General features: G+C 43.1%; 1 protein-coding gene across 9 annotated transcripts in view; it reads left to right on the top strand.

Moving 5' to 3' along the window:
* The window catches only part of SLC6A6 (solute carrier family 6 member 6), a 102,757-nt gene that overhangs the window by 18,866 nt on the left and 62,444 nt on the right, over positions 1–21,447 (top strand). For 4 of the 9 annotated variants that reach the window (XM_029050140.2, XM_029050133.2, XM_029050134.2 and 1 more), the window contains one exon: positions 4,062–4,127. The exons of 4 other annotated variants lie outside the window; for them this stretch is intronic. In XM_029050140.2, coding sequence (XP_028905973.1) covers positions 4,062–4,127 — 66 coding nt within the window. Of the gene's footprint in view, positions 1–4,061; positions 4,128–17,172; positions 17,192–21,447 lie in introns of those variants that run through there. One more of the 9 variants, XM_029050137.1, reaches the window with a different exon arrangement.

Here is a 21,447-nt window from a genome sequence, read left to right as displayed (position 1 = left end):
CTCTGGAACTGACCTCTGGCACCTATGCCTTAGCAGCTGCCCAGAATTAACTTGCCAGGACTTGGGTCAGACACCTTGACTGATTTTAGGAATTGATACTGTAGTCAGACCTAACAAATCTGCTAAACCCACCTCACGATTTTTCAGAAACTATATTTTTTAAGGTCTGTGAAACTCTGGAAAAAAACCCCAGAATAATGTTATAATGGTGGTTTTGCAATCCCGCAATAACACTAAATCCCCACAGACTCACTAGTAAAAACCAGCAAGCTACTGTATGTCCCTGGGCTTCTCAGCCCCAAATAAGGCCCACAGAAAGAACTAGATCTAAGGCCTCTGAGTTGACAGAAGAAAGGTTATTGGTAAATAATTTATTCATTCCTTGAGTGCAGTGAGGACGGCAGTGGTGCCAAGCTGAGACGTACTTCTGATTAAGAAATCTCTTGGAATCAGCTTGGACTTTGGTGTGCTTTGGTGTGCTTCACTACCTTTATGAATGCATTCCAAGGATAGAGAGGTCAACTAAGAATACACAAACATGTCAATAAATCAAGATTATAGTTTTGGAAATAAGGGGCTGGGGATTAAGAGGAATGAAAAGAGGAATGGTGGTAGAAGAAAGGTCAAGATCTTAGCTTGTTAAAGGGACAGAGTTTAAACCAGGGTTGGTGCTACTGTGGGGTTCAGTCCTGGCACCTTGTTGAGAGAGGGTGGAGGGGTGAGGTTGGATGGAGCAAGGGATGCCTTCAGCCTATGAAAGAGGGATTCAGATGGGAGTAGAGCGAAGGAAAGCCAGTGGGGTTTTGGACTGAAGATATCAGGGTGGTTAACTGGTGCTTCCCTTTGTATTATTTCAGCAGTAGAGTGTTGGGGAACATCACTGAGACAAAATAATTGTCTCCCTTGGGGTGGAGGAACCACTGGGCTTCTCAGAGAGATGTTTTTTTCAACCTGAGACATTCCTGCTTAACAAACTAAAAAAAAAAGAACCATGGTGTTGAGACATAAGGAGAGAACACTTAGGAAAATTCCATTCAGAGGAAATTCAAACTGAGACTTCTTTATGCACATAAATTGTAGTGAAATCGCTGGAAAGAGTTTGGCAACAGCATCACTGGTCCTCCCACTTGTTAATAAGGGCAGTGTTTAAACCAAAATCATTTCACAGTTTTGGCCATGACACGTCTTTGGAACTTCCCTCTCCTCTTCTTGGCTCCAGTGATGCCCCAAGAGCCAAAAGGTTACTCAATCCTGTATGTGTGAATGCAGGCTTCTAGCTTTGGCTTCCCTCTTCTTCTCCCCCTCCACCCCCCTTTCTCTTTCCTGAGTCAAGCTGTGTGTACGAGAAGTCACACCTCCCCACACAATGCCGTATAAGGAAGGTTGCAGCTGATTGGCTCCTCTTGCCCCGCTGTAGGGAACGGTAACAACCACAAGGGGGAAGTGCTCTCGGGAGCTTGCACGATAACACTTTTAAGCCAGTTAACAACTTAGTGTTCAGTGTGGCGGCTTGAAGGACCAGCTGCACATTTTCCTTGCTGCTGAACCGTTGGCATCTACCTCATGTCCAGTCCATGATGGTCTTTAGGAACCTAGAGAGAGCTTTTGACTTTATTCCTTGGGATGGCCCAATAGAAAGTAGAGTGTAGAAAGAAGTGTGGGCTCTCTCTAAGACGGGCTGAAAATGGGGGGAATGCCCACATTTTACTTTCGTTAAGGGAAAAGGCTCTAGCAAGTTTGTTTTGACTTTTTTTTTTTTGAGGGCAAGAGGACTCCCATGCCTCTTTCTTTCAGTGGGATCTCTGATTCTCACTCTACTTCCTATAAGGGGCTATGTTCTTCCATTTTGAAGTAGGTTCTGTTCACTTCTCTGGCCCAAATGCTCTCATCCTTCTCCCTAAAGTAAGATTGTATCTTTTATTTTCCTGGGGTGCTAAGGTGTTATGGTGTGTGTGTGTTGGGGGGGTGGAGGGGGCATTTAAGTCACCCTGTTTACAGTGGATATCTAGGAAATGAGGTGGGGAAGGGATATTTCAGATAAAAGTAAACTGAGTTATAACTATGGGACTAGCAAGTAATAAAATACAAATAAACAGAACAGGGTGTTGGCCAATTGTGGTCCTAAAACATATTATAAAATGCAATGAAGTTCATTCTGTCCTATCAGTTGCCTCATAGATTGTGTCTGAACTTTTATAGGCTAAAAGGTCAGATCCTCTTCCTCTCTGACTTTATGTAACTTGATTCTACACACTTGAAAAATATGCATAACACATAGTTATTCGTTTTCTAGAAATGGTTTCAGCATTTTTCTTAGTGACACTTCCCATAGCAATACAAGATGGCGGAGATCTAGCTCCTTATGGAGTCTACATGAGGGACATCTAGCTTAATTACTAGGCTGCCGAACTCGGGCTCACTAGCTGTTTAGAATTTGCAATAATGACAAAAATTATTATCATACATGTGTTCCCTAGTTTTGGGGAAGCTTTACGTTTTTGGAGGGTTTTTTGGTGTTCTTTGTTTTTTTGTACTATAGCTATGGTATATTTTAAATTCTGCACACAATGAAAGTATTTAAAAACATTTCTTTCCTTGATCATTCTTTTTAGTTTGTCAAGGCATGTGCTGTAGGAATGGGTCCTCTTCTAATGTCTCTGATTTGGGGACCAGGTACCCCCAAAAGATAAAACACATATAATGGTGGGGGTCATCTTTTTTCCTCACCAGCTTCCGTAGTGACCAGTAACAAAACTGGTTAAATTTCATCCCAGGTCATAAATTGTTCCTGCACTATGGTAACCGATTTAATTCATCCTGTTTCCATCCCATTTTATCAATCAGTTATGGGAGTGGTGACAAATTTTCCCTCAGTGGAAATAAAGAGCCCATAGTGAGCATTCAGAATTTTGTGGTTGTTTATTGTATTTATTTTTTAAATACAGTGTCCTCCTCCATCCTGTGCCAGCTGGAACTGATCTCAGCAAGTGTCTGGAGGTCAGGAGTGTGGGAGTTGAAGCAGAATTGCAAACCATCTGTTAGTCTTCGCTTCACCCATCCACCTCTTCCCTCTCTTCCATTGCATGGGAAAGAGCCACAGTTACAGTGGCTTTAGCTGCACATCCCTATACATTCTGGGGTTACTAGGGCCTGGAGGGAAAGGCAACTTGAATTCCTGAACTCAGATTCAGGGGAGAGATGTGGGAGAATCCTGGAACCAAGGGAAAGCTGCAGGAGTCCATCCCGCAGTTGTAGCCGACCCGAATTCCCCAAGTATCTATCCTTTGGTCCAGAGTCCAGTAGTGTCCATGAGAATTTAAGGATTTTCCACTGATGCAAGACCCTGCCATTCCCTCCACTCCCTGCTTCCTCAAGGGGCAGAGAATCCCTCTATCCTGCCCTTGGGGAGCCCACTGGGTCTCAAGGCTGGGGACCAGGAGCAGAGGCTCCTTGAGCTTTAATAGCAAACTCCAAAACTAAAATGTCTTCCTCTTCCCTCCTATAGCCCTCCATTCTAAATCAGAGTTTAGAGAGCACAGTGGCATCTTTTCCTCCTTAAGGCAGCCATGGAAAACAGAAGTAGATCCCCATCTGAAACTCACTATTTTAAACCATGGCCACAGTAGCCACCGCCCTTGATCTCAGAGAGTAGCAGTAAGTAATAGTATTTATTAAGTGCTTACTGTGTGCAGCACACTATGATAAATGCTGGGTAAGAATACACAGGTAGGAAGTTAGACACGATCCCTGTCCTTCAAGGGGCATACAATCTAAGACTGTAAGAGTGGGAGAGGGGAATGGAGAAAGACACGTCGGGAGTGATGAAACAAAAAAATGCTAAAACAACATAAAACACATGAGCAAATATACAAAATAAAAACAAAAATCGACGGGGTGCTGTGACTGCAAGAAAAGCAAGGAGTGCTCCCTCACATTTCTATCCGCACCCAAATCAGCTGCCAGCTTCTATTAGATTTAAGATGGTTCTACATAAACCTTTATTTTCCTCTGGAGGCTTCTGGCTCATGTTATTGACTTTAAAGCAGTTTTTCTTCTCCTAGAGTGGGTGCCTTTCGAGCTCAGTTTTGCAGTCAAAGACGGGACTAACATGACCTCACTCTATCCAGGTTTGTAAGAGGAGTGGTTTTTCTAGATTGCTGGTTAGCTGGGGGTTCCACTTTCTGTGATGTTACTTATGTAGAATAATTATAAATGGTTGGTGAGTACTCGTACTGTGCTGGGCACGGGGCCGGCCTGGGCCATCCCCACCCAGGGATGCTCCACCCAACTTCTGGGACCGGAAGGGGCATGAGGGAGCCTGGAATGAGCAGAGGAATGAGGAAGCAGCATGGCCTTGTGGAAAGACCATGGGCCTGGGGAATCAGAGGACCCGGGTTCTAATCCTGGCTCTGCCGCTTGTCTGCTGTTTGACCTTGAGCAAGGCACTTAACTTCTCTGTGCCTCAGTTTCCTCTCCTGTTAAATTCGGATTAAGACTGTGAGCCCCATGTGGGACGGGAGCTGTTTCCAACCTGATGTTCTTGTGACTACCCCAGTGCTTAGTACAGTGCCTGGCACATAGTGAGTGCTTCGCAAAGACCATAATTATTATTATTATTATTATTATTGTTAAGTACACTCCTGGTCTGGCTGTGAAGAGGTGTGGGTGTGAGCTCAAAAACAGCAAGTACTCCTGCTCCCTATACATACACACTTGCTCACACTTACATGAGTACATAGACGCATGCATATCCGATTGGCACAAATCCACAAGCATAGGATGGTAGGGGAAGATTAGAGAAGCAGCCTGGCTCAGTGGAAAGAGCCCAGGCTTGGCAGTCAGAGGTCATGAGTTCGAATCCCACCTCTGCCACTTGTCAGCTGTGTGACTGTGGGCAAGTAACTTAACTTCTCTGTGGCTCAGTTCCCCCATCTGTAAAATGGAGATTAACTGTGAGCCTCATGTGGGACAACCTGATTACCCTGTATCTACCCCAGCACTTAGAACAGTGCTCTGCACAGAGTAAGCGCTTAACAAATACCAACATTATTATCATTGTTAAGATCTCTCAAACCAGAAGTGTGGCCAGGGAAGCCCACCATCGGCTGTGGGCATCCTATCAGGATCAGGCAGATTTGCCCTCCGGCAGATTTGGTAAAGGGCCTTACAAGGTTCTTTATGGACTTTGCAAAGCCCATTCCAGCATCAGCTGGGCACATGCCTGGGAGCAAGTACTTAGTAAGCACTTTACAGACACCATAAAAAAGTGGGTCTTCTCTGTTAATGGCCAGCAAAAAGCAGACCAAAGGTGGCGCTCTAAGAGGTAAGAGCAGCTGAAAGCCACCTCTAAGCTGTAAGCTCCTTGTGGGCAGGGAACGTATCTACCAATTCTGCTGTACTGTACTCTTCCACATGCCTAATACAGTGATCTGCACACAGTAAGCGCTCAATAAATACCACTGATTGATTTGGGATGGCCTGCAGACTCGGGTCAGACCTGGTCTTTGGTACTATTCAGAATGTGTAAAAGACAAGGACCCAGGCAGAGCTGGCTCTAAGGTGGGGTGGAGCTTAGGTTGGAGCCCAGGACAGGATGTGTGCTTATGCACAGGAGGATGAGGAGGAGGGGTACTCACTGCTAGGTGGAAGCTGCGGTGGGGGAACTTATGGCTGCAGTGGCAACCAGGAGCTCCACGGTTTGCATAGGGCCAGCTCCAACTGTTACCAGTTTCACACTGTGACAGGCTAGTCAGAGCTAACTCTGCCCAAAACATGGGACTTAACTTTCCACTGGATTTGGGGGGGATTTCTTGGCTTGCCCACCTCTATTCTATTAGCCCTAGACACAGAACAAACTAAAACTTAGGCTCCTTAGTGGCCAATCTAACCTCCTCATCTAGATCGCTCCAAGTTCTGCTTCATCAGCTCAATTCACTCTATCCTTGTGGACATGGAAGGAAGAATACTTGCAATCCTCATGGACCTTCCCCTGATCCCTAGAGCCTTCCCCCTCCTGTAATTATGCCCCTCTCAAGGCTCTGGGAAAGGGGCTGTACCTCAGTGCAGTGAGTATGCCCAGCCCTATTGAGTTTGAGAGCAGAGCTAGGAAACATGGAGTTGCCTAACTTTCTCAGTTCAATTTATTGAGAAGCAGCGTGGCTTAGTGGAAAGAGCATGGACTTGGGAGTCAGAGGTTGTGGGTGCTCTGCCACTTGTCAGCTGTGTGACTTTGGGCAAGTCACATAACTTCTCTGTGCAGTTACCTTGTCTGTAAAATGGGGATTAAGACTGAGCACCACGTGGGACAACCTGATTACGTTGTATCTACCCCAGCACTTAGGACATTGCTTTGCACATAGTAAGCACTTAACAAATACCATTATTATTATTATCATTATTATTAGGTCAATTTACAAAGGTCAGTGAGCCTCCAGAGGGACAGGGGTAGGGACCAGCACTGTGTCTAATGCCCACCTGAGTATTCTCTCCCAGCACTTAGAACAGTGCCTGGCACATAGTAAGTGCTTAAAAAATACCGTAATTATTATCTGCACACAGTTAACACTCAATAAATACTAATAGTACCAGACAACAGACTAGAAACTTAGAGGCTGTGGGTGAAAGTGAGCTTGCTTTGAGAAAGGTAAGTCATTTAACTTAATGGTGTCTCTGCTTCCTTATCTGTAAAATGGAGCTAGCAAGACATTCTACCTCACCTGACTATTGTGGTTCAAGAGGGGGAATTGACTTTTAACATTAACTTTTGAAATGAAATACATCATCCCGAGGCACTACAGGAAATGGTGCTATACAAGAGGATTTGCATATGCCTAAATAGCGCTTAATACAGTGCTCTGCACACAGTAAGCGCTCAATAAATATGATTGAATGAATCAATAGGATTGATAAAAAGCATCTATCCAATTTTTGTTGCTGATTTTCAGGAGGGGAAAGAACAGGAGGGAATGTTTGTTTTCTGCTGCATTTAATTTTCCAATCATATTCGATAGGCATTTATGAAAGGGGATACTGATAGAAAAGATATGTGAGTCATCAGAATTGACCCAGGACTTTTCTGCTTGAAAAATGTTACAATTGTTTCCCCCCACCCCCCACCCTTTTTACTTAGCCAGGTATTTTAGGATCATCTAGGATAGATCCTGGCCTGTTCGCAGAGAGGGAAAAAGGTGTATACACACAAAAATGTGACTTTCTGTGGATCACTGAGTGAAACAATGATGATCAGGACTGGAATCCATGAGCTTGCTGGAATCACCCACTTGTCCTTGGTTTTCTGACTTACCTCCCAAGCACCCTGACTAAGGTGTTGTTTAGCCTAGGAAGCTGTAAAGTGTTGGTCAATCCAACTAGAAGCCAAATCAATGGTGCATGAGAGAGGCACTGAGAAGATTGAGGAGCCTTAGTCTAGGATCTTTTTTCTTATTTAATTTGTACTGGAAGCAGAAAACTCCTAGAGAATATCCCAATACCTCCTCTCAAGGAACTTCCATTCAAAACCAGGACAAGGTGGGGACTGGGCAGAGAATTATAGATTCACACAGAAGGGAGAGGAAGTAATGAGGAATGAAAGGAGGAAGAACTGGAGAAGGAGGGTCATGGGTCTTTAGCCTTCTTTTTGATCGAAAGAAATAAGACAGCAGCCATCAACCCTCACCCTCTTGCTTCAATGCATACAGCTGCATTTACTTAGCTCTGCTGCAGTGCTTCTGTGGCAGCTTCTGATCTGAGTCAAGACCTCTGAGCCTGGCCCACCCCTGCAGGTTGCCTGAGGGGCATAGCAAACAGTGGCACCTCTTACCCATACCACCCAAAGGGATTCTTCTAGTAGTATGCCATGCTGTGACTGCTATGTTACTCTGCATGCTCCCAAACTACCAAAAAAACCTTCTCACTTCTACTCAGTTGCCTTGTGAATAAATCATGTGATTGGTATGGTTGTGTCCTCTCTCTGTCCCTTTCCCTTTCCCTTCCCTTTCTCCCCTCCCTCTCCCTCTCTCTTTCTCTTTCCCTTTCTCCCTCTCCCTCCCTCCCCCCTCCTTCTCCCTTTCTTCCATTCCCTCCCTGTCTCAATCTCTTTTTTCTCTTTCCCCTTCCCTCCCCCACCCCCACAGCCTCCCTTCTCTGATTTTGCAATTCAAAATAAAACAAACGGTGAAAACAGAGAGCCAAGGGTTTCAGACTGCTACTTTATCAGTTTCTGCTTTTCACATGTTTCAGACACTTCCTGGTCTTTCTTCAGTTTGCATATCAGTAACCACTCTAGGTTTTCATTTCCTGCAGATATTTAAGGCTTCTCTCTAGTTCTTCAGTCTTAAACGTTTTAAAAATAAAGTCAACCAGTAGCCTCTTGTTTACGAGAAAAGCTTTTCTTTGGTAGAAAATGAATATGCCGTAGTAGTCAGAGCAGTGATTCTTATCTCACTCCCCTACCTTAGGGATTCTTATTACAGTAGTGCCACTGTTTAACAACTGGCTGCTAATGCATCATCTTTTCTCTGAGCCTCCATGTAGAACATCTCCTGCAAATTTAAACTCAAGTAAATTCTGATCCAGTGATTGTGGGTCTCTTGGATTAATTCTGTAGTAGAAAGTTTTCTCTGCTAGTAAGACAATTATCCAGGTAATTCAAGCTTAAAACGTTTTGCCCAAAATAGCCAGATAATTGAGGCAGAAGTATTTGCTGCAATTATATTGAGGATTCAAATGCTTTTGATTGAACTCTTCATCTTCTGCCTTGCAGACAGCCACTACTTATAACACATGAACCAAAATGTGATTTATTAATGTTATCCTGTTGAACTACTAGGGAAGAGACAGTAAACACCCCAAAGCAGTTCCAATTCATTTTTGTTTGTAAGTCTGTTACCTTGAGTTTCATTTCTCAATACCAGCTATCCTAGAGAAGATCCTTTTGTGTAAGACTCTATTGAAAGTTCATCTTCGTGTTTGAAGGAACAAATTAATATTTATCAGCAACCTGTAAAATATTTCCCCTTTGAGTTGCCTTACTGAAAGATGGAACAAACCTTTGAGAAGCAGCATGGCCTAGTGGAAAGAACACAGGGTTGGAAGTCAGAGGAGCTGGGTTCTAATCCCAGCTCTGCCACTTTTCTGCTATGTGACCATAGGCAAGTCACTTAACTTCTCTGTCCCCGGTTACCGCATCTGTAAAATGGGGATTAAATCCTCCTCCTTTCCTCCCTCCAATTTAGACTGTGAGCCCTATGTGGGACAGGGACTGTATCCAACCTGATTTCCTTGTATCTACCCCAGTGCTTAGAACAGTACTTGACACCTCGTAAATGCTTAAGAAATACCATTAAAAAAACAGAATAGTAGGGTTAAATTAAATTTGTCGAGAAAAGAAAAGCCCTCAAGTCTGGGTGAGGGTGGGATTAGGAAGGAAGCAGCTTTTGGCCTGAGCCTCTTACCACCACTCTCCCTGTCTCATAAGGCAAAACCTTGGCATTATCCTCAACTCATCGCTTTCATTCAACCTTCATATTCACCCTGTTACCAAATCCTGTCCATTGTACCTTCTCAGCATCTCTAGAATCTGTCTTCTCCTCCCCACCCAAACTGCTACCAGGCTGATCCAAGCACTACACATATTCCCTGCATCAGCCTCCTTGCCAACCTCCCTGCCTCAGTCCATACTTCACTCTCCTTCACAGAACATTTTTCAAAAAATCACTCAGTTCATTACTCCCCTTTCTTCAAGAAGCTCCAGTGATTGCCCATCCACCTCCACATCAAACTCAAACTTCTTACCTTTGACATTAAAGCACTCAATTGACTCTCCCCCTCCTACCTTACCTACTACCCAACCCATACACTCCATTTCTCTAATACCAACCTTCTCACTGTACCTCGATCTCATCTTGTTTGCTGCCGACCCCTTGCCCACGTCCTCCCTTGGGCCTAGAACTCTCTCTCATTGCATCTTTGACAGAGCACCACTCTCCCCACCTTCAAAGCCTCCTAAAAGCACATTTCCTCCAAGAGGCCCTCCGTGATTTAGCCCTCCCTTCTACCCTGCCTAGGCACCTGAGTCTGTTCCCCTTAAGCACTTTGATATTCATCCCTTCCCCAGCCCCACAGAACTTATGTACATATCCATCTGTAGTTTATTGTAATGTCTGTCTCTCCATCTAGTCTGTAAGCTTCTTGTGCCCAGGGATCATCTACACCAACCCTTTACTAATGTACTATTCTGAAGCACTTGGTACAGCGCTCTGCACACGGTAAATGCTCAATACATACCATTGATTGATTGATTGCTTAGTGTAAATAAGTGGCCAGTTTCAATTTGGGGGTTGCCACCCTGTTGAATTTAAAGCCTAATCCCAAAAGGAGAGAGCTCCATCTCATCGTTGCATGATTGCCTTCCCACTATTTTCCGCAACATTGCCACTTCAGCATCACCCAAGCACTTGGGTATTGAGCTTCCCACCATGCCAACCGGTAGCACGTGTGTGTACTTATGTACATAGGTACATTTCCTTATATGCTATTGCCTTCTCCTAGCTATAATTTATTTTAGTGTCTGCCTTCTCCGTTTGTAAAATCCTTGAAGAAAAGGAGCATGTCTATTATCTCCATTGTACTCTCCAGAGTAAGCACTCAATAAATACTATTGATTGATTGATGGATGATTTGCAGCTATTTATACAGCTCAGCCCAAGTCTGAAGAAGTTTCCACAAAACACACAGATCCAATAAACTAACCACATAGCCAAGAGCACCATCAGTGAATAATGTGCATATCATCATAAGGATTCATGGTTTTTTTTAACCTTTCCTCTTTTTGGAGGGTGGGGTATTATTTTTCTTGAGAAAATATGAGGTCTCTGTTGCTTCTGTGAGGTATGAATTTCCAGCAGACATCTTCAGAGATGAAAGTGATTCAGATTGATTACATTAGTATTATGAATTCATATGTTTTCAGCAATTTAGGAACAAAAAAAAATCCCCATAGTGAGTTCCATTTTATAGCACACTGGGATATTTGAGGGTGGGAAGAAATAAGTAAAGTGTTGAGATTACAAGTGTACAGGTATAAAATAAGAACAAAGAAAGTAGGCCAAAGCCTTTCTCACTAATACATACCTGGTTTGTAACTAGGACTCTTCCTATTTTAAGTTTAAGGTCATTTGTAGGTATTTTAAAAACACAATCTTCATTGACTTTAACTCTACTCTATTTTTTCCTTCTGAATCCCCTTAAATAGTAATACTCAAATGAGCTCAGTCCAAAGTATTGTCTTCCCTCTGCCCCCGAGAACCCCAGCCTCTTCCAGGATGTATGGCTCTTTTCTTTAGAGGAGGGCTGCAGGGTTGTTTGTGGTGAAGTGGTTGAGGGATTATAAAAAACAGACCTAGGGCCAGGTCAGTCCACTGTGTCCATCCTGATGATCTTGTGCCTACCCCAGTGCTTAGTACAATGCCTGCCTCATAGTAAGCACTTAACAAAATGCTACATGGGCAGGGCAGTGCAAAACAAGGAGGGAATTTCAAAAAGTATCCTTTTAGAAGGAACTGACTGGAAAGGTCAGGGAAGAGGAGGAATAGCGATTTTTTTTTTGCCGAGCTTTGGAACAACGGTGTCAGGGTTTAACCCAGCACCAGCAAGGTAGAGGAGTCCAGATCTGTGGGTGGACAAACCACAACCATTGCCCCCACCCCCAAATTATTTTATCTGGCCTCCCGGGGGAATCTCCAAGAGTTATTTTGAGTCATTATGTAATGGTACCATAATGACCTGAAATTTAGTAAATTACTGCTTTCAGGGCATTAGCGGTTACTTTAGTTAATTCAGCTATTCCCAGGAGGAGGCTACGCACTGGGAGAATCTAGCTCATTATTTATCTGTGTGGCCCTTGATGATCAGCTAAACCTTGAAGTGGTCTTCTCACCAAAGAAACTGCCCATTTCTGTTTCAGAAAGCCCATTCAGATATTACAGAGGGGTCGGGGAGGAGGGGAGTGAAACATAATAATAATGTTGGTATTTGTTAAGTGCTTACTATGTGCAGAGCACTGTTCTAAGTGCTGGGGTAGATACAGGGTAATCAGATTGTCCCACGTGAGACTCACAGTTAATCCCCATTTTACAGATGAGGGAACTGAGGCACAGAGAAGTTAAGTGACTTGCCCACAGTCACACAGCTGACAAGTGGCAGAGTCGGGATTCAAACCCATGAACTCTGACTCCCAAGCCCGGGCTCTTTCCATTGAGCCACGCTGGGGAGAAAAAACACTTTTCCTGTTTCAACCACTGTCTCCACCACTTCACCAAAGAAGTGTAACTCTACCCACTTTACTTGGCTTTTTTATGGTTCTTGTTAAGTCCCTACTAGGTTCTAGGTACTCTACTGGGGTAGATGGAAGACTATTTGGTTAGACACAGTCCCTGTCCCACATGGAGGTCACAGTTTAAATAGGAAGGAGTAGAATTTCCAGAAGACATCTTCAGAGGTGAAAGGGATTCAGATTTATTACATTAGTATTATAAATTCATGAATCCCCATTTTACTGATGAAGAAACTGATGCACAGTAAAGTTAAGTGACTTTTCCAAGGTCACACAGCAGACAAGTGGCAGAGCTGGGATTAGAACCCAGGTTTTCTGACTCTCGGGCTCTAGCTCTTTCCATTAGGCCATGTTGCTTGTGTAAACTTTCTGGAAAGGCAATGTCCATTTTTCCTCGACCTTCTGGAAATTCTGTGGAGATAAAGAGCTAATGCTAGATTGCTGTACAGAAGGGCTCGGGTTATCCTGAGTTCTCTGATTATACTCAGTTATCAATCAATCAATTAATCATATTTATTGAGCATGTACTAAGTGCTTGGGAAAGTACACTGTAATAGAGTTGGTAGACATGTTCCCTGCCCACAACAAGCTTGCAGTCTAGAGGGGGAGACTGACATAAATATAAATAAGTATAGTTATTCTATAGTGCATGGCTTCTGTTCCTAACAAACTCCACTTGGAAGAAAACTCACATTACAGTAGGTGTGCCTTAACTGGCATCATGCACGTATGCATAACTGTTTCTTCTGAAATCGTATGGTGTTCTACCCAGTTTGAGGTACATTACTGGAAGAATATTCTCTAATTTCCTACCAGTGTTCTCTCTGAAGCAGGTAGCAAAAAGACCTATTATGGCAGAATTAGATGACTATTGCATTAGCCTCCTTGTCTGTCTCCCAACCTCTGGCCTCTCTGCCCTCCAAACTATATTGTAGAGTGCTGCACGTATCATCAGTTCTCTTCTCAAAGCTCTCCACTAACTCCTGTGTCTCTCCAATCGTGAAGCTGACTGTGAGGAGATTTCATGTGCTGTGGAGTCTCTTCACAATAGGCTTCATTCAAGGCTCTCCAAAATCTAGCCTCAACTTCCCTATCCATTCTCTTCATCCACTATTGCCTGACTCTGTCTTCATTCTTCTCGAGTCAACGCTCTAGTTGTATCTCACTCACAACTCTCTGGCCTCCATCCCCTCACTCCCATTGTTCCCCAGCTTGGAACTTCCTCCCTCCCCACATTAGGTAGAATACAGCTCGTTCAGCATTCAAAGCTCTCCTAAAATCCCACCTCCTCCAATTAATAATAATTATGGGGTTTGTTAAGCACTTACTATGTGCCAGGCACTCTGAGCCACATCATCCCTTCAGCTAACTCTAACCTCTGTGAATTTATTTACACCCTCATGTGTACATATCTGCTTTATTGATTTTTTTTCTTGATCTCTCTAGTTGTAAAACTTTTTATTCATTCATTCATTCAGTCATATTTATTGAGCATGCCTGTCCTCCTATTTAGACAGTAAGTTCCTTCTGGGAAGGGAATGTGTCACTTGATTATTCTGTACTGCCTGAGCATCTAGTCCTGTACTCCATACCAATATTCAATAAATGCTACTCCTACTAATAATTGAGTGGCTAATATTCCATTACTTTTACCAGATCAGTTCTGAATCGCCATAACGTGTGTTTATACTACATGTTTTGGCTAGAATGTTTTTAGAGAATTAGGGAATGTTTCAGTGGACAATTTGAGCCTGCTTGGATTCAGGAGACCAGGGCGTCAGAAGAGACAGTTTGTGTGCAAATGTGCATCTTATAAAACAAATGTGGTTGTTTTATAAGAATCCAACTCCTGCATTATAGGTGAACTGGTTGTATTATTGCTTAAAACTAGACTTCTTGCTCACCAACATGAATGGACAAAGCACATCTTGTGATGAGTGGGTGTGATTTATATCCTATTGTGTAGCTCATTCCCTCATCTGTGAAATTTGAGGTCTGGCAAAAATGATTGAGGGTGAACTGTGTGTGCGCGCAAATAAGTGGACTTGCCTGTGTGTGTGTGTGTGTGTTGAGAGGGAATGAAAGTAGCCTCTCATCTGGCTAAGGACATAAATTCCGGTGCTTAAGGTCTTGCCCAAGCTTTTTCTCAGCATATGGAACATTGCGGAGATGCCACAGAATCTCAAAGATGGAGCTATCGTCACCATCTTCAAGAAGAAAGTTGAAAGATCAGACAGTGACAACAACCAAGGCAAACTAGTACTCTCCTTTGCTGAGAAGATCCTAGAAAAAATCCTGGACTGACTACTAAAGAGTATCGTTTATTGCATACCCCCAGATCCGTACTGTGACTTCAGAGCACAAAGTGGTACAATGGACGTGATCTTTAACATCACTTCAGTCAGTCAATAGATGGTATTTATTGTGCACTTACTTTGAGCAGAGAACTGAACTAAGTGCTTGGGAGCATACAGGAGAGTCAGTAGACCTGATCCCTGCCCTCAAAGAGCTGACAGTCTAGCAGAATACAGGAGAAATGTGGGGAGACACTAGAGCTTTCGTAGACCTTCATAAACATTTAGCACTCCCATTCGATCTGGGTTTAAGCAATATTTAGTAAACATGGCTGCACCACCATTCGATCTGGGTTTAAGCAATATTTAGTAAACATGGCTGCTTAGAGAAGCTCATCAAGGTAATGAAGTTTCTCCATGATGGCAGGGCAGGTCATGTCAGAGGTGGAAAAGCCATGTCTAATCCATCCCCTATTACCAATGGGGTAGAGCAGGATAATGCAGTAAGCCCAGTCCTATTCAATTCATTCTCTGTAGCTATGCTGAAGGATGCAAAAAGAGAAAATGCTTCCAATCCTAGAAATAGTCCTAGAAATAGTCATTCAGGAGTTGCTATATGTAAGTGATTACTCCCTAGAAGCACAGAGGGAAGAAGTAGAACACATTAATTGGTGGTATATATTGAGCATTTATTGTGAACACTCAGCACTTGGAAGAGTACAATAGGATCAGTAGGCATGATCCCTGCCCTCAAGAAGCATACAATCTAGCAGGGAACACAGACACTAAAGTAAATTACAAGTAAAGATACATACACAGGAGCTAATGGGGGAGTAGGGAGTGAGAACTCAAGTGGTTAGGGAAGTAACATTTGGAGGGGATAGAGGTGGGGTGCTGAGCAAGAAATTGTGGAAGGCCTCCTGGAGAAGATGTGATTTCAGAAGGGTTTTGATTTTGAACTGCTTTGCAGAGTCAGCCTGGCCTTGTGGACTGGAGATAAGTCTGAAGAAAATGAAGGTAATGTATCATCTGGCATCAGGAAAACTATGCACAACTAAAAATCTTCATTGGCAATGTGGAACTGAATGCCATCATGAAATTTGGTTTCTTAGGTACCTTTCTGTCCAGTGATGCCTCGAGTAAAAATAGAATCAAGGCGGCCAATTTATCTTTTGGGCGACTCTCAGAATGTGGCGGCAATATAGCACTAGCCTTCAGACTAAACCGAAGGTCTGTGGCTCTATAGGGCCGTCCAACCTTCTTTATGGTTATGAGACCTGGACAGACCCCAAAAGTTGTATCTGGTTTGTTGAGCAGTCCCATCAGCATCACTTACAAGCTCTATTGGCAAGATGGGATGATGTACAACAAAATCCTAGAATGAAAGTCAGCCTACTATTGCTCAATGCAACACAGTTTCCCTTGTTAGGACATATGAGGAGAATGGTAAATAGCTGGACACCTAAACAGGTGCTGTAAGGTGGCTTGAAATTGGGAAACCAAAAGAGACAGGGACAGAGGGAACATTTTAAAGCTCATCATCAGATAATGTGGCATTGCAGCTGAAAATTCGGAGCCAACTATGGGAGATAGATGAACTTAGCTCACCGGTATCAAGAAAGGAAGGGCTCTTTGCAACCCAACCCTTCAAGAGGATCGTGAGGCCAAGAGGCAAAAATGGGAACAGTTCTAGGGATGGCACCCAGCAACAAGTTGGCACAACAAGGGACAGTGTTCATGTGTGCATGATGTGGTGTGGAATTGTCGGTCCTCATTAGTCTTTTCAGCCACCATTCTACCCAGAGGTCAAGTTCCCTATCAGTGGCATAGGGAATCTGAAGGACAACTGTATCTACTCTACGAGTTTGCCTTCAATAGAGTTGATATGCTCATTGGCTCAGTTTTTACCAGTGAGGTAACTGAGGCCCAGAGAATTCATGCAGTTTACTGACACAGCAAGCTAGCTGAAATGTGGCCTTAAGCACAAGTCTTTTGAATCTCAGTCTAAGTTCCAGGTTCATGCTATAGTTACGGTGTCAAAGCTGCATGCACATACTGAGTTTCTTTTTGAGAGCCATCAAAGGGGCAAGCTGGGCTAAATTGTCCTAGGGTTTTGGCTCAAGTGCAGGGTGCAGGTACCTAGAAAGAAGCACACTGGATGCTCACGGGTCTTTACCCTGACACCCCTGCCCTGGACCTAGGGTAGAGCTGGCACATCCACTAGGAGTCAGGAGGGAGTCAGTTAGGTCACATTCCCCTGAGCACTTACTTTGGTTGGTGCAGCAGTCTTACTCTAGGATGGACTTGGGTTTTTAGGGTCCCCAAATAAATAGAACAGCTCATCCACCTTTTGGCTTCTGGTAAGCCAGGAGAAGTTTCATCACTGGTCATCATCATCAAAGGGGCTATTCATTGAGACTGTAGTGCTGACCATTTCATTGCTTGATATCTATTCATGAACATTCCATTACTGGGCATTTTTTGTCTGTTTTCCCCCTAAAGCTTTGCCACGAGGCAACCAGGATTTCATACAATTCCATCTGAAGCAGCCCAATGCCGATTTATGGTATGTGAAGAACGTGGACACCCACAAAATAAAGAATAGACAATTGTGAATGGAGAAAACAGTGCTTTCTTCCCTCTCCCCACAACAACAACAACAAAAAAGAACAATCACATGTGCTCTTTTTGGATCTTGCTTCAGACTGAAAATGAGCTAGGCTTTTCATATAGATTTTTACACCCCACTCAAATGTCAGAAGCCACAGACTCCTATCATAGAATCCTAGGGCCCACTCCATTGTCCCTGGGAATCTAAATTTCAAATGATAGAGAGGCCTAATTCTTTACATTAACATTACAACAAATGCTGAATGTGACTTTTGGCATGCAAGAGGATTTTTGACAACTCACCCCCCACCAAGCAGCATCTCCAATAGGAACCTTTGAAGCAACCTAAATGCAGTCAAAAGATATAAGTAATCTAGGTCTGGGTGCTATCCCTGAATTCTGTTATCTAGGCAGCATACCATCCAATGATGCATAGATAGCAAAAAGGAAGAAAATCAAATCAAGAAGGCTAGTGTGGTTCTTTGGAGATTGAGAAGATCAAATGTGACATTAACATGACATTAAGGTTCAGCCCAGACTGAAGCACTCTGGAGAAATTAGTATCCAGCCTTTCATATGGCTGGAGGATTTTAATTTGCCACCAACACTACATCCAACTTTGAAATCAGTTTCATCAAGGCCACCAAAGTATCATACTTATCAAATAGCAAGTTAGGATCATAAACATTGAGGTTCAGGAATGTAGTCAATCCATCATCGTCAAAGCTGTTATATTTTTCCCTAGTGAGATATGTGAGGAGAAGGAATGATAGGTACCCGATAAACTGACGTGGAAAAACTAAGTAGGAACAGCAGCAGAAGGTAGATAAGCTTGGCATACAGCCACTGGACATGGGATGACACTTCTAAGAGCAGAAGCTTCAAGAAGATTATGACACGAAGAGAAAAATGAAGACAAGTGCCAATGCACTGTAGGGAGCAAATGCAACAGTTTAGAAGGGCAATCTTTATATGCACATGATGCAGAAGGGATTGCAAGTGAGAGAAAAAAAACAACTCTGAAAATGGCATAGAAATATTTCTTAGAGGGATCTTTCCCGAGATGTTCCTGAAAGGTGTGGATGCATGTTAAGAATTGAGGATATAAGGAGAAGAATGATGGATAGGGGAAAGGCGATTAGGACAAGATTTTAAAAAGGCTAAAAAGAGCTAAAGGAGAAACTGGAAGACATATGCTTTAAAAAGACAGCTTTTTGCCATTTCTATTTTCCTGAACACGAATCACTTTTCCTATTATTAGTAATAATAATAATAATGCTGGCATTTGTTAGTGCTTACTCTGTGCCAGGCACTATACTAAGGTACGGGGGTCGATACAAGACAATTGTGTTGGACACAGTCCCTGTCCCACATTGTGGCTCACAGTCTTAATCCCCATTTTACAGATAAGGAAACTGAGGCACAGATAAGTGAAGTGACTTGCCCAAGGCCATATAGCAAACAAGTGCCAGAGCAGGATTAGAACCCATGACCTTCTGACTCACAGGCCCAGGCTCTATCCATTACACCATGCTGCTTCCCACTACACCATGCTACCTTCTGCCTTTACAAGTGCCATTTGTAATTTATGAGATGGTTAGGACAGCTACCAGATGTCACCTGCAATTAAAGTATTTGGGCATGAATTTTTGTTGTCACAATTCCAATGCAGGCAATATTATTTTGTCCCAGTTGGAAATCTTTTATCAAACATCAAACACACTCATTCCAGGAAGTTGATTGGGGATTTGGGGGAAAATAATGTGAGCAAAGTGCATATATTTTGCTTTCTCAGTTAGACAGAATTTGGGTAGGGATTAAGCCAGTTATCCATGTAAAATGGCCAAAACCACTGCTTTTGCCTGGAATTACCCAGATAAATTAGGGAAGGCAATTTTTTTTCCTGAATTTTTCATCCTAATTACACTTCCTAAATGTAACATAATTTCCAGATTTTAACTTTACTTTGTGGCATGGAAGGAGATGATTTGTTGGGGTTTTTTAAATTTTTGTTTTTTAAATTTAAGAAAGACAAAAAACTAGCCAAAAAGTCAGGACCGATATGATAATCTATTTCATTTCTTCTGGACTGGAATGAACAGAGATGAAGCTGTAAGAATCAAGAATTAGATCTTTTAGAGCCGCAAAGTGATTTGGGGTCTTGTGCCAAGGAAAATAATTAAGGCTGAAGTGGGAAAACAGCTGGGAAACAATGATCACCCTACCGTTTGTTTCAAAATTCTCACAAAAGCTAATGCACAAGGGGGCGCATTTGACTATACTAAAGGAAGCATGAGCTTCTTTCAGGATTTCAGAATGTGGTTCTAAATGTCTACCATTCCAGAGTAATTTATCCCATTTAATATCTCAAGAGCATCCTATTTAAGGATGTCAAGTATAATAGAGGTAAAGAAGGTGAGGTGAGGTGAGGCAAATTAAAATCCTCCAGCCATATGAAAGGTTGGATACTAATTTCTCCAGAGTTCTTCAGTCTGGGCTGAACCTTAATGTCATGTTAATGTCACATTTGATCTTCTCAATCTCCAAAGAACCACACTAGCCTTCTTGATTTGATTTTCTGCCTTTTTGCTATCTATGCATCATTGGATGGTATGCTGCCTAGATAACCTCACCTAGATAAGATCCTTCACCTAATTGTTTGCCTGCCCCCATCCCACTCCCCTTAACAGGTTACCCTTGTCTCCAGCATGGCAAGTAGGTCCCTAAGTCTGCCAAACCCAGCTCTTACCAAGGTGTTTACCCTTTCCTCTCCATCCAAACAGCTACCACATTAGTACAGTCTCTCATCCTATCCTGCCTAGATTACTGCCTCAGCCTCCTTTATGGCCTACCAACCTCCTTCCTCTCCCCACTCAAATCCATACTTCACTCCACTGCCCAGATTATCTTTTGGCTAGAAATGTTCAGGGCATGTCACCCCTCTCCTCAAAAATCTCCAGTGGTTGCCTATCACCTCCATATCAAACAAAAACTCCTCACCATTGGCTTTAAAGCACTCCGTCACCTTGCCCCATCCTACTTCTCTCATTCTATAACCCACCCCGCACACTTCGCTCCTCTGGTGCTAACCTTCTCACTGTACCTCTTTCTCACCTGACTTGCTGCCGACCCCTGGCCCACGTCCTACCTCTGGCCTGGAGTGCCCTCCTTCCTCAAATCTGCCAGACAATTACTCTCCCCTCTTCAACGCCTTACTGAAGGCATATCTCCTCCAAGAGGCTTTCCCAGACTAAGCCCCACTTTTCATCATCTCCCATTCCCTCTGCATTACCCTGATTTGCTCCCTTTGCTCTTCTCCCCTGCCCTCCCCACAGCACTTATGTATATTTATGTAATTGTATTTATTTATATTGATCTCTGTTTACTCGTCTTGATGTCTGTCTCCCCATCTAGATTGTGAGCTCATTGTGGGCAGGGATTGTCTCTTTTTATTGCTGTATTGTACTTTCCCAAGTGCTTAATACAGTGCTCTGCACACAGTAAGCACTCAATAAATCCGATTGATTGATTGAATGAATGAATGAATGAATACCCTTCCCTGTGAATAAAATGCCAGCCACCATGTCAATGCACTCACATTTCATTTATTCAATTGCATTTATTGAGTGCTTATTGTGTGCAGAGCACTGTACTAAGTGCCTGGGAGAATACAATATAACAGTAAACAGACACAGTCTGCCCACAAGGGGCATACAGTCTAGAGACGAGCTCACATTTCCTTTCCTTGGAATGTTCTCCCCACTCTTGACCATACCATGCCTTTCCTCTCCTTCAAATCCTACTAGAACCTCACCTCCTTCATGAACCTTGACCAGACCTACATATCACATGACTTCATTTTCTCCAATCAGTCCAGAAATCCTCAACAATATATCTCTATAGAATATGTGTTTCTATTGTTTGTCTTCTCACATGTTTATGTTTTTGTAACCTGTCTGATCTTCTAGCACATTGAAAACTCTTTGAGGGCAAGGACTGTGTCTTTCATTTTCTCTGTAGTCCACACGGTGTTAGTACAGTGCTCTGTGCTCAATAAGCAGTCAATTTATACTGTTGGGTGACTAATAAATAGACTGGAATCCAGTGAAAAATATGTCACGGTCCACTCTCCCCAAGACAATCTCTTCCCACTACTTGACCATGAGGTACCATGAAAATTGTAACAACCAATAGAACAATAGGGGGAAATAG

This window comes from Ornithorhynchus anatinus, chromosome X1 (genome assembly GCF_004115215.2).
Source record: "Ornithorhynchus anatinus isolate Pmale09 chromosome X1, mOrnAna1.pri.v4, whole genome shotgun sequence".
In the NCBI taxonomy this organism is placed as follows: Eukaryota; Metazoa; Chordata; class Mammalia; order Monotremata; family Ornithorhynchidae; genus Ornithorhynchus; species Ornithorhynchus anatinus.
This window is presented reverse-complemented; position numbering and strand designations above follow the sequence as displayed.